At 40.8% G+C, this 15,605-nt stretch overlaps 1 protein-coding gene across 1 annotated transcript in view; it reads right to left on the bottom strand.

Annotated features, from left to right (window-relative positions):
- Window positions 1-580: 580 nt before the first annotated feature.
- Window positions 581-15,605, bottom strand: part of tox3 (TOX high mobility group box family member 3) — a 37,178-nt gene continuing 22,153 nt past the window's right edge. The window contains exons 3-7 of the mRNA XM_026173773.2: window positions 9,882-10,133; window positions 3,423-3,686; window positions 3,078-3,308; window positions 2,882-2,962; window positions 581-2,651 (exon numbers count right to left, since the gene is read on the bottom strand). Of these exons, the coding sequence (XP_026029558.2) occupies window positions 1,794-2,651; window positions 2,882-2,962; window positions 3,078-3,308; window positions 3,423-3,686; window positions 9,882-10,133 (1,686 nt within the window). The 3' untranslated portion in view covers window positions 581-1,793. The remainder of the gene's footprint in view (window positions 2,652-2,881; window positions 2,963-3,077; window positions 3,309-3,422; window positions 3,687-9,881; window positions 10,134-15,605) is intronic.

Below are 15,605 nucleotides of genomic sequence, written 5' to 3'. Positions count from 1 at the left end.
GGACTTCCATTCAAATCACTGAGAAACAGCACACAGTATAATAAAGCCAACATGAATGCTCATATAACCTTGTATTGTTCTCATAGATTTACTTCATAGAAAACATACAAATTTATCTTTTTATATCTGGTGAGCGCTATGAATATCTATAACTGCGGTTCTCTTCAATAACTAACAAGGAAATAAAGGAGTTACGAATAGAAATTATGATTAATATAAATTTTGAAAGAAAACAGTTCCTTCAAATAAATATTTGTGATTGAGAGTTTAATTTTCAACAGAGACACAAAGAAATATATAATACTTCATACAAAATTATGGCTACTATCATATTAGTGGTGGAATGTCTCTGGATTCGTCTTCATGGCTGAGCAAAAACTCCAACATTAATTTACTTTTTCTATCTTGAGCAGAAAACAACCTTTTCAGAACTCCATACGGATATGCATCGACTCTATGGACAGTTTTCAAATGCAGTTGGTTTTTAAGCAAAATACAAACAAAATTAATTGCTGCTATTGTAACTCATAAAAAAGTATAAAAGAGCAGAAATGCACTATGTGATATAGCAATCCACAGGTCGTTTAACAATGTTTTAATTAAAGCCTCACATATTAAAACTTTACAACAGGTGATATGAAAAATGTACAACATTTTCTTGTTTCTTTTTTTCCCCCGGGACTTCTGTACAGCTGGCAAAAATACCTCCGATGCCTTTTCAGTTGGCTTTGGCAGTGCAACAAACTGGCTCTGCTAGTTTTCTTTTTTCCATTTTTTTTTTTTAAACAATGACAGTATCAAGGAGCAGAGTAAAAATACATCAATCCCCAAACCATCTGCCTTGATCCAGAAATTTGTATTTACCATAAAATATCCCCTTTCTTACACAAAATAAAAACATAATTTAATTGTTAAACATCTGAAGTAAAAACAAATAGATTAAAGAAGACTTTTTTTGGGAGGGTGCCAGTTACACACTTTTCGGCAAATCATCTGGAGGGTAAATTACTGGATAAAGGAGGTCTCGTCTCTTCCCACTCTACGAAACATGTACAGCAGATTACAGCTAGAGTGATGATGGGATGAAATAAATGATTTATGGCAGTTTCTCTCTCTGTCTGTTCAGTCGTTCATCCACAAATCTGGATCCCAAGACACTGTCTGCATTTGTGAAATGTTTTACATTTGTGTTCCAACACCACTGGGCCTCCAACATCCGATGATCTGTAGAGTTACGTCTGCAAGAATGATGGGTGAAAGAGAAAGGTTGGACTAAAGAAAGTTTGCTATATACCGGCCAGTGTGGGAGCAAAGACGGATGGTTACTGGTTTCCAGCAAGGATCCTGTGAGTCATTCAGTCCAGGCAAGAGCTGATAAAAATCCTTTTGATGAAACGCATTCAGAGCGTCCTCACACTGCGCTGAACTGACAACTCTGGCCTCATAAATAAAGCTTTATTGTTAAATAAAACAATGAAAGATTTGCTTCTTTCAACATACTGTGTGTCCAGTCAGTTCAAATTGAAAACTGAAAGACCTCACAAACAAATAAACAATCACTGGGTGCTCGCCCTAAAAGGCTTCTGTCATAGCTTAGCCTATTTTATAGACAAAAACCCAGTTAACATATTAATCCCCTGTACACGCATGTGCATATCTGTCTATAACAATGGACAAGTTCTTTGTATAACATTCTAAATCTTACACACACTTCTTAAGTGCAACTTAGAAAAGCAACATGTTTGATGCTTTTTATTCTATTCCTGTTCTTTTAGATAGGACTTCCATTTGGCTCAGTAAATGCTGACCTGGGATAGGACCTGGGCATGGGCCTGAATTTGGGAAGGATGCGGTTGCTGCTGTGAGGCTGGCTGCGGGCTGCCAAGTGATGCAGAGCCTCCCACTGAATGGGGTGTACCAGGAGAGTGTTGAGGTGGAGAACACTGGGCCTGGTGCTGCTGCTGCTGCTGATGATGATGATGTTGCTGCTGTTGCTGTTGTTGCTGCTGCTGCTGTTGCTGCTGCTGCTGCTGCTGGAGTTGTTGAATCTGCTGCTGATGCAGCTGATGCTGCATCTGCATGTGCTGCAACTGCATCTGCTGCTGCTGTTGTTGCTGCTGTTGCTGCTGCATGTGGTGCTGCTGCAGCTGTTGCTGGAGATGATGTTGGAAATGCTGATGCTGCATCTGCTGCTGGATTTGCTGGTGATGCATCTGCTGCTGCTGCATCTGATGATGCTGGAGGTGCTGCTGCATCTGCTGCTGCTGTTGCTGCTGCTGGAGCTGCTGCATTGCATGCTGTTGCACCGGTTGCATGGGTGGGCTCATCTGAGAGACTGCTGTGGACTGGGCACCTGCCACCATGGACCCTCCAGCACCCATCTGGCCGAGCAGCTGCGGAGGCATCCCAGATGACATGTTCTGGTGGGAAACTGTAACAGAGGTCACGATTTGACTGCCCCCTAGTCTCATCTGCAGAGGCTTTGGGGCAATGGCCCGTGGCAGGGCTTGTTGGAGAGCCTGGGAAGCTGATGGCATGGAGGGGTGCTGGTTGAGGGGTGACGGCAGCACCAGGCCAGGGGACAGGCTTGTGGAGGCCAGGGTCTGCTGCACTGAGCGAATTGTCTGGGCTTCAGCTGATTCTGCTGCAGCCTGGATAAGTGAAAAACATAAAAACTTATTACGATTACAGATTTCACCCATTTAAAATCCCACTACCTCCCTTTAAATGACTAGCATATAGTATCTAGTAACTACTTCAGTCATTATAAGTCCTCTACAACTTCACAGTGCATAATATGACACAATGAACTCAATAATTCACATCACCTTTCGGATAAATTCACACATTTTAAAGGTGAAAAGAAGAAATGGTTTCTCACCTTGGAAACCAGGCTCGCACGGTATGCTGCTAGAGCTTTTAAATATTCTTTCTTGGCAGCTTCTGTTTTGCTTTTGTAAACCTGTGATGACACAAAAATGTGTGTGAACAGAAAATTACAGCTTTTAAAATGGCAAATAATAATAATTTAAGGTAGACTGCATACTACTTTAGAGTGGCGCTAAACTCTGTAGTACCTGCTTCTGTTCCTCTCCAAGACCATCCCACATAGATGCCACAATCTTTGACACTTCTCCAAAGGTGGCATTAGGATTCTGACCCTTGATAGCAGCCTGAGTGTCTCTAAAGAAAAGGGCATAAGCTGACACCGGCTTCTGGGGCTCATTGGGATCCTTCTTCTTCTTCTTTTTCGGGGTCTTAGATTTCTTTGTGGGATCAATGGGGGCTGGTCGTTTCTCCCCAATGACCTGAAATGATGGCAGAGTTGACATAAGGACAATAACAAAATTGCTCTTTAACAGAGTCTACTTTTTACTGCTACCTTTTAATACAGTAATCCAAATCATTAAAAGTTTGCTCACCCTGTTGGCTTCATCCTGCTCATCCTCATTGATGGAGCTGGAGGGTGAGGGTGTTGCAGACTTGCTGGCAGGAGGTGAGGGGGAAGTGTGGGTGATGTTGGGTCCTGCCATGTTTAAGGTTAGCTGTGTGTTGAGCTGGGATTGGTTGATGGTGGTCAGCTGATTTCGTGACATCATACCATTGGGGCTGTTCATGCTGATGATGGACTTCATCACCATGGCTGGGTTGGATGGATATTGACGTAGATGACCCGGGCCAATGTTCTGCAAACAAATTCACATAATGGCAAACACCACTGGTTAAAATAATTCAATAAAACTGTACTTTTTAAAAATTCATGTTTTTGTTGACTGAGGCCTTTTCTGTTTTTTTTTCCCTGTACAGACTTCATGCTGCACCTAATTTATTTCTGCTATCCAGCTTGAATAGCTGTACTCGCTGTGACACCATGCTGCCCAAAGCTTGAGAACCTGTATTCCTTTACCACAGCAGAAATGGGGTCATTGGATTCTGTGGGTTGTTATGTAGCAGATTACATGTCATGATGTCCTGGGTCTTAAATGTCTCTGTTACAAGACATGATAAATTATCTCAACACCCAAGGCGCCATCTTTATACGTCAGTAATAGATGACTACACAGCTTGGTTGATTCATTTCAAAACTCTATTGTATGGAAATCTGTGACACAGCTTTAGACTGCCCAGTCCCTGTAGGGGAACAGTGGACTTCAAATGCCACAGTAATATTACATGTGTGTGTGTGTGTCAGTTTGTATGCACTACTTTATTTAAGGTTATACAACTCCGAAGTAGGCACCTTTCAAAGATCATGGTTCACTGTTAAAGAGTGGGAAAAAAAATACTTGTACAGATCAACTCCATAAATCAGCCAGTTGAAGGAATGAAGCTTAAGAGGTTTGGACAGGTCCCATCCATTCTGCCATCCAGGGTATAATGTAATAACATTTTCTCTTTCACCTTTTCCTAGTAAAACATTCAGTTCTTGAAAGAGTCTTAAAGAAGGTACAGGCGAAGTGTTTGCATTGATTGTGGTGAGGAGGAAATTACGAAGCCTGCCAGCTCTCCAGAGGGAAGACTGATCAGACAGCCAACAGAGCTGACATGGAACAGAGAGGGGATGTGAACACAACAGAAAAGGTGATTTGTTCTCCCTGGGTACATCCATCTGGTATTCAGCAGCACAAACTCAATCTCTCCCAACATCAACACATCATAAACCCACGCACCTGGCTTTATTGAAAGAACCTTATGAATGCCCGTCTTCGAAAACAATATTGTAACACCATTCCAGACAGAAACATATTGGATCTACAATCCATTTCTTTCTCATATGCCATGTCTACTGCTTATCATAAATACAATCTATGAAATGAAAATGGATTTATATTTACATGAAAGAGCGGGTTTCAACAAAGAGATGAGGAAAAGTTGGGGAAAAAAAATTTAAAAACATATTGTTATTGTTCTTCAAATATGGAAATCCTCACAAATAAAAGCTGCAATAAACAAGCCTGCAACCAAATGACTGTGATTTACATATCAGCAACCCACTATGTTCCAAGTGCTATTGTCATCTTCATTACTGGGAACACGATGGCTCACCGTTTGCTCTTTGCTCGCTACGAACATCAAAGATGCACACACTGAGCTCATTAGTCGTGGCCATCTGTATAATAACACTTTTGCCCAATCCTTATGGTGCAGTTTTGACTTAGAGCAGTGGCTCATTTTGCTGTTTGGGATGTGGTGAATCCTTTGAAATGGCTTCAAATTAAATATAGTGCATTAAAGAAACAAAGAAAAAAAATGTTTTAGTGATCACCTTTAGACACATCATTATATCACATTCAACACCCTGCTAAATATCTGGTTTTACAACATATTTCTACAATAACCAGAGTACCAGCAATTTAGCACCTCACTCTACAAAAAAGCAACGGCAGTTGCGTCACTGAAATGCCAGCATTAGAACATCTGATTTGAATAAAAACATAACAGCTAATAAGTTAGTTGAAGAAATCATCTTAAGTAACAGTTGTCTTGATTGCGAATATGAATCTGATACTAGGGAGGTTTATTTATGTCCCTCTGGCTCCTCATTTGCATTTTGATTGCAGCATTGTCTGGAGTCACAGCAGACATCCAACCAGATAGTTTGATAGTCATCGTAAATCTGCAAATAATTCTTTATCTTGGGTACACAGTGGCCAGATGTGCCCTCCTCAATCAGATTTGTGCGTTTCTAGGTGTGCTCCTATCTGTGTGTTTGCACATCAAACACTAACAAGCTGAAATGTACTCTCTAATCAATAAAAGGTTTTTTGAATGTAAATTCAGTTTGTGCGATACCCCATTGTGTTGCTTTAAAATTGCAAAGCTGAAATGACTAACAACAAAATAATGATTTTTAGAATATTTCTTCTTTTTTTGCAGCATAGATTGTTTTGTTTTGTACATTATCACCAACTTTAACCACTCTGAACACAGCAGCAGCATAAAGTGTTCTGAAAGCTAGCACATGAGTGTAAAAAAATGTTTATTAAATTCATTTATTTATTTTTTGACAATGCATGAAACCCTTTCCACAATAAACGCAGGTCAATAAAACCAGCAGCGGAGCTGAAAAAACAACATTATGCATTCACCAAGTGATAGAAATCTCAACACCAATGTCAATGAAAACAGACTCTAGTCTGTTCTTAAAGATATTGAAAATCAGAATTTGGGAAGAATTTATGAACAGTGGCACCAAGCTGTAACAGGCTGAAAAGAATGTTAACAAGTTCAATTTCCATTCAATCAATGCCAGAGCTCTTGGAAATGTTCCGTGGCAGGAGAGGAGTAAAATCATCTATATGTTAATTATAAGGATGAATCCCCCAGTAACTTTCGCCAGCATGAAAGGTCAGTCCTATTAAAGATAGTTTATCAGTGCTCTGCACATATTCCTTTACTCTGCTTCTAAACGGGAACATCATTTTATTTTTTTTTTCCCTTCCATTTTCTGCAACCTGCTGAAGTCTGTGCTTAAGCCAAATGAGAAAAATGGAATTTTGAATGCCGGTAAAGGCTATAATAGCACGAAGATAAATTGTTTTTCTTTCCTCTGCCCTGTCTCAGTCAAACACACTTCGCTCTCTTTCCCTCTCTGTGGTGTGCAAACTCACTCCATCCATCTCGCCAACCTCTAACCCCCACTTAAAAACAAATCTCTCTCCTTCTCTCCTCCCCCTTCAAACTGCAAGGCCAGCAGGTCCCCTCCCCCCTTTGTCTGGTGCAGCCACTGACCCATACCCCTTTCCACCATTTCTCCTAGTGCATTATGGGTATTTAAAACTTGTCCAACATGACATCATTTCAGTTTGTGAGCTGCCTGAGAAAAGTAAATTACAGAATCAATCATGCAGAAGGTCAAGCTGAGACTTCATTACAAGTATTGCATGCCTGCATGAATATCTTTCATTTCTGACTGACCCAATATGTCACAATAGCTGTCTGTCGGGAGAGGAAAGAAAAAAGAAGAAGAAGAAGAAAAAAAATCTCTTAAATTGATGTACAACTCATGTCAGTGCTTCTTGGCTTGGAAAGGAGATAAGAGGACCGTGTAGAAAAACATGCTTTCTGCAACACTGCTCACATTTTCCATTTGATTCAGGATATAGTGGTTTTTGACCAGTCAGAATTGTGGGTATTATACTCACTCACAATCTACACAGTATCGTGGCATATCAAATCATGTGAACGGCAAACTACAAATGGCTTTTTCAGACTTACTTTTATCTTGCATGATGGATGCCGTTCAAACGCTACCATCGCTTATTAGCATATCTTTGCGGCTGCAAAGCTAATGACATGTGAAACAGCTAGTTGGTAATGAAAAATATATAATGCATTACCACATAGTGGTAAATGTAATAAGACAGCAGGGCTCATATCTTCTAAATATTGATTTTAACATCTAATACAACCGGTTGACTAGTGTAGGTATCAAATCCAATCAGAGAGGACACAGAGCCCATTTCACTACATGCTTACACGTGTCAAGAAAACCCTCAAATGTGGTGAAGGCACCAGGTGTTTTTTGAAATAGAACCCAGAGACCCTTGCTGTGCAGCAGGGAGAAAATCGAGAAGAAATTGTGAATAAAGCAATACTGGCAGCTCTAACTCCAGTACTATTTGGCACTATTGAGACTCAATCACAAATCAGGAGGACACATGCTGGGAGACAAAAATGAGAGTCAGAAGCTTGTTAGGAGAGCAGATTAAATAAATAATGACTTCAGATTCAGGGCTTGCCAGGCACATTGCAGCTGAGAAAATGTATTTCTCTTTGTAGAAGCCCAGCATCTGTGGCCAATTTGCAAGACATACGCTGAACATTAAGGGGAGAGGAATTAGCAGAACACTTGGCAATGCAATGACATGGAAGAAGCTTTTTGAAAATAGCCCAGGTATATTTGCTGGTTGGGTTTCTCATTAAGTTCTGATAAGAGACAGGCTTTCACACAGGCTAAGTATTCTACATGAGTAAGCTAGCACAGAGGAAGGAAACCAAGACAAGAGTTTGGGAAATATGAGCATGGTGGCTTGATGAAAAATGTAATTGCAATAGTGCACGGTTTATTTGTTTGCCCCTGAAGCCATAACAAATAACACAGAATGTAATCATGTATATAAGGTTGTCATTCCTTTATCAGTGTGCTGACAAAATGACAAAATACCCCTGTTAGGGCCTTCGTAAATCATTGTCTCTATATATGGAATACAGTGAAAACAGTGCTGTTACTTATCTCATTTAGTTGCATTCTCTTCTCAAAGCAAAGATAAAACCACAGATGAATAGAATTTCTAAAGGCATTGTCACAAGACTTTTGGGGATCAATCCCATTTACAGGAAAAATGAGGGGCCACCACAAGTCTTCCTGCGGTACAATGTGCGATGACTGATAACGAGTGAGTAGTGTGCCGACGACAATGCCACGAGGCAAAGAGTAAAAACCCACATTCTCCCCTCAGTTTTTAATAGAGTCTCTGCACAATCAGAGACATGAGCCATGCAAATGGTGTTAAAGAGGAATAATGTTTGAGAATCAAATCTAATCCTCCAGCAAGTCATGAGAACAGTCAGGAATGTAATTGTGTCAAGGTTCCGTTTCTTCCAGATGCAGAAAGCTTAACTGACCATGAAATGAAAATTCTTTAGGCAAAAAGCCTTCAGGGGCTCACTTACTGTATGCAGCAGAGATATTTTAAAAGCTGCAATTATTTCACATGCCAGAAGCATGGGAGCAGGAAAAAGAGCTGTAAAAATGTTACAGTCCTTTCCCATATGGAATGTAAATAAATATACCTAATATCACTGTGATTCAACAAATGTGTTAGGGAGAAATGGGGACAGAGGGTCTAAAACACATTACATTTATTCACACACACTTCTAATAATAATAATGGCGCCTCATCTCAATGCAATCTGATTTGTGACTCACAAAGCAAATGCACCATCAATACCATCATCTTTTTGCTGATGCCTTTGTCCTTTCAATTCTTCTCTCCTAAATGAATCTTCCATTTTTGTAATGGCTCTGTAAGACAACTAGGCAGCCAGTGACATTTCCATTTTTCCTCCTCAGTGCTTCCATGATTGTGGCATTTGAAAATGCCTGTCCAACCTCAGACAACGATCTCACAATCTGTAGCACACAACAGTATCAACATAAAGAAAGTGATTATTTCACTCTACAGTTCTATGTTTAATCAAGTGCAATAATATTAACCAATTAAAATTATACGTGTCAACATTTTACTAGTGGGATAATTCTCCCCAGTCCTAAACTCTAAAAATAGCATGTGTCGTTACTGAAGACCTCATGTGACACTTTGCTGAAGCGCAGATCAGCATTTACAGCAGGAAAAAAAAGGTTTCAGGAGGTAACATGAATTAAATATGAGCATGTGAAACTGTGGCACGTTTGGGTCCCATTTTCACCGTCCTCCTGGGGATGAATGAGCATTGTACTCTAACACCTGTGATCTATTCACATCTGTTCACCTCATATAGAGAGGGATCATTCACATTCCTGTTTTGTTTTTTTGCTGTTTTTTTTAACAGATAAAAAATGCTCACAGTAAGTAACATAATATCATGACATTTACTCAATGTGATCATATACCTCCTGTGTTGTAAACAAGGCCAGATGCTGTGCCAGATGCACCGACAATAGGAGGCATGCAAAACTCTGAAGGTGACATTACGGTATGGTTCAGTAAAAGGGCCTTCTTATAAAAGTCTTTCAGTTTGGATACATCATCAAAAAATAAATCTGGAGAGTAGGACACTTGCTGGAGAAGCACTGGTGCAAGATTTCTTATTCTAGATAAATGAGAGCAAGATAATGGTTTTTTTTCTTCACTTAGTTGTGAGATGGCAGTGCTCACCACAGACTGGCCGTTGTTGACAGACACCCCTTCTTGGTCCATCATGTTGCGTGAGATGGTAATCGAGGGCAGATCCAGACTCTGTGGGGGAAACTGGGGGATTAAGGGACCCCTGTGTGGAGCTGGGGGCTCAGGCATTGCTGGGAATGGCGAGTCCACTTCTGACAGACCCAGACCGGACTCCGTCTCAGGTGGAGGTGTAATGGGAGGAATCTCAAACTCCTCATCTCCCAAGCTGGGTGTATGAAAAGTCTGCAAGAAAGAGGAACAAAGAAGAAAATTATGAAATCCACCAACACAAAAGAGGCAGGAAGCATTTGTTGAGGTGGGCCTTATCTAACAGGCTGGAAGGAAACCTTCAGGGATTAAATCAGATGACTTTGTTTAAGAGATGGAGTGTTTTAGTGGAGTGGTAACACACTTTTCTGTAAGTGCACTAAGATGTAACATTTCCTAAACCTATTAAAGTCCACTTTAAGGAAAAAGAAGGAAGAAGGAGAGTGTGGAGAAAGACGTCAAAAGCAAAAATATCAAGCAGCAATCATGGGAGAGAGAGGATACATGATAAAAGCCCTTAATCTTGGGGATGTTGGGTTGAAGTGCAGTGAAAATACACGTCACAGGGAGATGGGTTTAAAGAACATTTTCAAAGATTATAACGCTTGGCCAGAAGTGTTTCTTTTTGTTCCCCTTGCCTGCACCCTTAAATCTGCTCATCAAACAGCCTAATCCTTCTGCCTTTCGAATTAAAGCTTTTGGTCACACTTAATTTGCTTATGTGCCTTCTTGGAGATGGAACTGTTCACCTACTTGGGTCTTGTTTTCATCTATGCATTGCATTAAGCTACTCTCTGCAAAGCCAAAATATTCATACCCTCACAATGACCACACTGTTGGTTACTTGGAAGCACAGCAAGCCTAGCACCTAAGATAGCAGGCCCTGCATTTATGTGAACCTGCAACCTCTTTAAAGCACAGTTCACTTACTGAAAGTAACATGGTTTAAAATGCTCACACTGAGTAAAACAAAACTCATGTTAAACTCCAAGAATTCTTGGAAATGTTAGGGTATGTGGACAAAGAGAAGCTACCGGTAGTTCTGCATCAAGAATCTGCTTGAGGTTGATCACAAACACCACTTTCTTGGCCCTGCGTCACTTTTATAGCAGCGGTTGCTTGTTAAGCCTCCTCCCAAATCCTCATCTAGTTCCTGAAATTTCTCAGACAATCATGGCATGAAAATAATTGGCAAAAAAACAGAAGGAAGCAGGCACTTATGCCAATTCGAACAGCCACAGATGAGTTTCCCCCATGCCGATTCACCTTTTCACACACCTGCCTGTAATTCTCAGAGGGATTGAGAGTCCTAGAGATGTTCATGCATTGCTTTTTGAGATAAGCTCCTTTGAAAAGGGTCCCGTTTTTCCCCTTACTCTTACCACTTACTCACATGTAAAGCATCATTCAACACCCTGTAGTTCTGGCATGGTGTAAAAACAGGAATGGGGACCTTAACCTCAGCAGAGGTGAAGATGTGTTATCTAAAACACCTATAAACCTGATATTAACAACCCTGTCTTCCTCTGCTCTGCCTCTGGTAGGTAGGGGATAGAATAACAGAATAGAGACAAGGGAGGGAATATGCCAACACAGACCTTGATTAGGGAGTATTAATGTTCCCCTTGCTTGCTTTAGCACACAGACACTTGAAACTAATTCATTGCCTACTCAGGGCAGCTGTCTTGACAAGCACTGATGAATTCCAGTGGTGGGAGAAGCTAATAGAGTTTTTATTCTCCCATTTTCTTTCTCTCTTCCTGCTCCCTACCACTGCTTCACTTTTCAGTGCTTGTTTCATAGCTAGAGAATCCGTTCTCCTTTCGGAAGGAGCTAAGGTCATATTCAGGGCCTCTGGCTCTCAAAGTGTGAAATAAATCACAAGCACCTTAGGAACATTTACTAACAGTCCACTGCTGTCATATTATGCTCCAGTCCACTCAAAAAACCACTGAAAGTTAGTTCACAATAATGCCTGTTCAGCAGCATGTGAATGAAAACCCAGTGTACGTTTATAAGGTTAATAAAACAAAACTGTCATGAGTCATGGACAAAATGTTCCAGTAGCACATGGAAAAGATCAGAGATCGTCTATCATCACAGCCGTCATTCAACTTTTTCAACTTCCCCCGTGGAGCAGGGTCAATCCCCATACCAGCCTTCAGATCTATTGCCCCAGTCTCATCTGGATCACATCATGCAACAATCTGAAGACATTGGCACTCTATCATAATCTCTCTAACAGGAGAGTTTCATCCTGTCTTGTCCACTACAGCCAGATACACTGCTTAGGCTGTGATTCTATGGCCACATTCATCCACGTAAGCCCTGCGGGGATGTTTTTGAGGGGGGAAAAAAAAACAAAAAAAAAAACATCACTAGCATTTTTTTGCTCTACTCGACTATGAATACTATTTGCTGATCTAAGTAGGTTTCCTGTGGCGTTACTCTGTGTAAGGTAAATCAGGGCAGAACTATATAGGGCACTGGCTCCTATATTCTGGTGCATTGTGGCCTGAATTACAAAGCCAACCTAGAGATTTGAGACAAATGTCAAAGAGGAAGGTTGGCTGAGGTCAGCTACACTTTTGTAAGGGAGCAGTACAAGCATGACTGTGACCTTTAAGTGAAACACAGACATGTACTTGGTGGAAAGGAATGCTGGTGTTTAGTATCTGCTAAACAGCATGGAAGTGGAGGATAGCGAAAGCAAAAATCACAGTGGATGTGGGAAGATGGAGCAAGATCAGTATCACAGTCTGCGCCTGTGTGCTTTGCCTCACTCTGTTAATGATGATACAAATTAACATCAACACCAGGGGCACTGATAATGGAGACATGGAGTTTTTGCCTCATATAGGGGGGAGGTTATGGAAGATGTCAGCTGTCTGTGTAGAAAAGGCCCTCTCCCTAGGGAAGAGGTGCCAGATTTTACTGGATCCCACAGAGTGTTACAGTGTTGCGCACTGTCTGGTGTCATTTCACATAAAGCCAGTTTAATTCTTCACCAGGAGCAGCTTAGGGGGCTCTGATCGGAGATTAAGAGATGCACAATCCACTTTCTTCGCATCACCAGCCTGATTATCCATTTAAATTGTTCTGAAAGGCTCAGCAGAGCCAAGTGCCAAGCCAGATGCTGGCTTGGGAAGTGCAGGCATGTACATGTTAAGGGGTGGGCAAAGCAGAACACAACAGACAGAAAGAGAGAAGGATTGTGTGTGTGTGTGTGTGTGTGTGTGTGTGTGTGTGTGTGTGTGTGTGTGTGTGTGTGTGTGTGTGTGTGTGTTTGTTTCCATTGGCAGACACATGGTTCAGTGGTCTGAGGACAGACAAGGGCTTGTAACAGAGAGGCCTGATGTACCCAGCATGAGCATCCTAAGCAGGTGTGTGGGAAATCCCCCAGTTCTTAGAACCCATTGGAGGTGGATCAGCCCAAATTGTACCAAGAGAAATTCTCAACAGTTGTTATATTGTGCTGGGTCAATTTTCAGTGTAGGATCTATGTGATTTTAGATAATCAATCAATCACAGGAAAATTTACAAAAATGTCAAGCTTAACTCAAAGTCTTGTTGAACAGCATCCTAAATGCTTGCACTGACAATGCAAATGATTTAAATATCCCTTTTGCCATTTTTACTTGTGTCATAGTAAAAACACAAGTAAAAATGGTGCCATAGATAAACTTGTTTCATAGATAAACTTCAAAAAGTTAAGAGAAATGACAAATGTAACTTCAGTTTGTTAACTCGAATTATGTTTCATTTCGTTGCACTTGACTTTAACAAAAATGTTTAGCTTATGTTGCTACAAGAGGAGCTCTGAGCAGAGCAAAAAGTAGAATGATACTAGAAAGTTGTGCATATCTAGGAACTATGACTTGATTCTCTTCGCATGTGTTTTTTATAGTTAAAGTAATTTAGACAAAAATAAACTGTCTAGTAAAGATATTCCATAGTTTAGGCAGAACCTGCTTGAACATCTTTTCTGAAATATGTGGAACTGAATGTTTCAGCATCAGTCCCCTTAGTTTCACAATAAATATATGTACCAAATCTCTTGGCAGCCCATGCTTTCCTTTTCATTTTCAAGATGTCACTGAAAGCCAAAAATGTCAACCTTATTATGGTGCTCAAGGACAAGTTATCCCCAAGAGTCCTGTTGCTAGCATGCAGTGGAAAAGAATGAAAGCACAAGACTTTAGTGCAAACACAAAATGTTGTCATAAACAGTATAACATTGGTTTATAGAGAATGTATGAACTACAGAAATATAAAAGGGATGTGACTGGGATGGGAATCACTGAATTTTCCCTTCCAGTGGATTATCCCTGCGGTGCCTTGGAGCTCTTTCAATATCAGAACAAGAGGAAGAAAAAGCTTTTCAGGCAATATTTCCAGTCGTTCAATAAATGTAGTAATGCAATTCACAGATGTAATAACCAAGAGTTGTTAAAGGCAGCAGCATGCAATTACTGCATATAATAGGCCTCAGAATCAATAGAGGCTGGACTGAGGATCCAGTTTCAAATATCTAGACAGGCAGAGTGCAGCTACTCAAATGACAACATCAACCATGGCACCCCTAATCGGCACTATTTCAAATTTGGATCATTTGTAGTCCATTTCTACATATTTATAGTTCATTACATGATGCTAATTTGATTGGGAAAGTAAAGTGATACATCTGAGTGGAACACAATCTCAGTGTACAGTATCCTTTTCACTTAGGAAAGCAGTCAACCTTTCTCTCCTAGGATGTATGCTTTACCAGGCACACCAAGGTCATCTTATCTCATTCTCTAAGTGCATAAGGTAAATGATACAACAGCCATCCAAACAGCAATGCGAGTCTGTCGCTCTGAAGCAGAAGCAATCTCACACACTGTGTGCAGTTTTAAATATACAGTATCCACTGTGTAAATAAAGAGTAGCTGGATGTAAACAGGTTTGCATTTTTTGCTTTAAGTCATTTGTGGTAAAGCAAAACATCTGTATATATAGGAACTTTGAAGCAAGGAATAACCCATGCTTATTCTTACACATGAAAGAGTAGGCAAAGTATCCCTATGGCTCGATTTGAAAACAATAACTAACCAAACGTGGGGGCATAAATTTAACTTTGCCATGTTTATCATGGAGCCTTCATAAAGGAGACTTCCTTTCTTCTCCTGTAGCCACAACACAAACCAGACACAATCGGTACATTTAACCAGTGCTATTGTACATATGGTGTGAAACCTCGCAACTCAAAGTGGAAATCACTTTAATCTCACTTTAGCTCAGATTGCAACAAACAATACTTTGGACACTCCAAATCTTGACAAGAAAACCCTATGCTTAAGGCTTCTTCTTGCTCTTTCTTTCCTTCAAAGCACAATACCATCTGTGCCCTAACACTGGAAACAGTTGTTCCTTTTGATAAAATGCAAATGAGCTGGGCTGTTTTTATTAAGGAGTGCACCCCCAGCCCATTCCCCCCGCTTTCACTTACTGCCACAGTGGGCCCTCACAGCTGGGGGCTGAACGCTCTCCAAGCAGCCTGTGTCGGCATGGTCCCTGCTGCAGTGGGCCTCAGCAGCCCGTGGATACAGAGGATGCGCCCACTCAGCGTAAATGTGGGGGAAAATTAGACTTCTTCCATAATACTCTGCGGCTTTGTGAAGCAGC

This window comes from Astatotilapia calliptera, chromosome 1, assembly GCF_964374335.1.
Source record: "Astatotilapia calliptera chromosome 1, fAstCal68.1, whole genome shotgun sequence".
NCBI classification, from domain to species: Eukaryota; Metazoa; Chordata; class Actinopteri; order Cichliformes; family Cichlidae; genus Astatotilapia; species Astatotilapia calliptera.
This window is presented reverse-complemented; position numbering and strand designations above follow the sequence as displayed.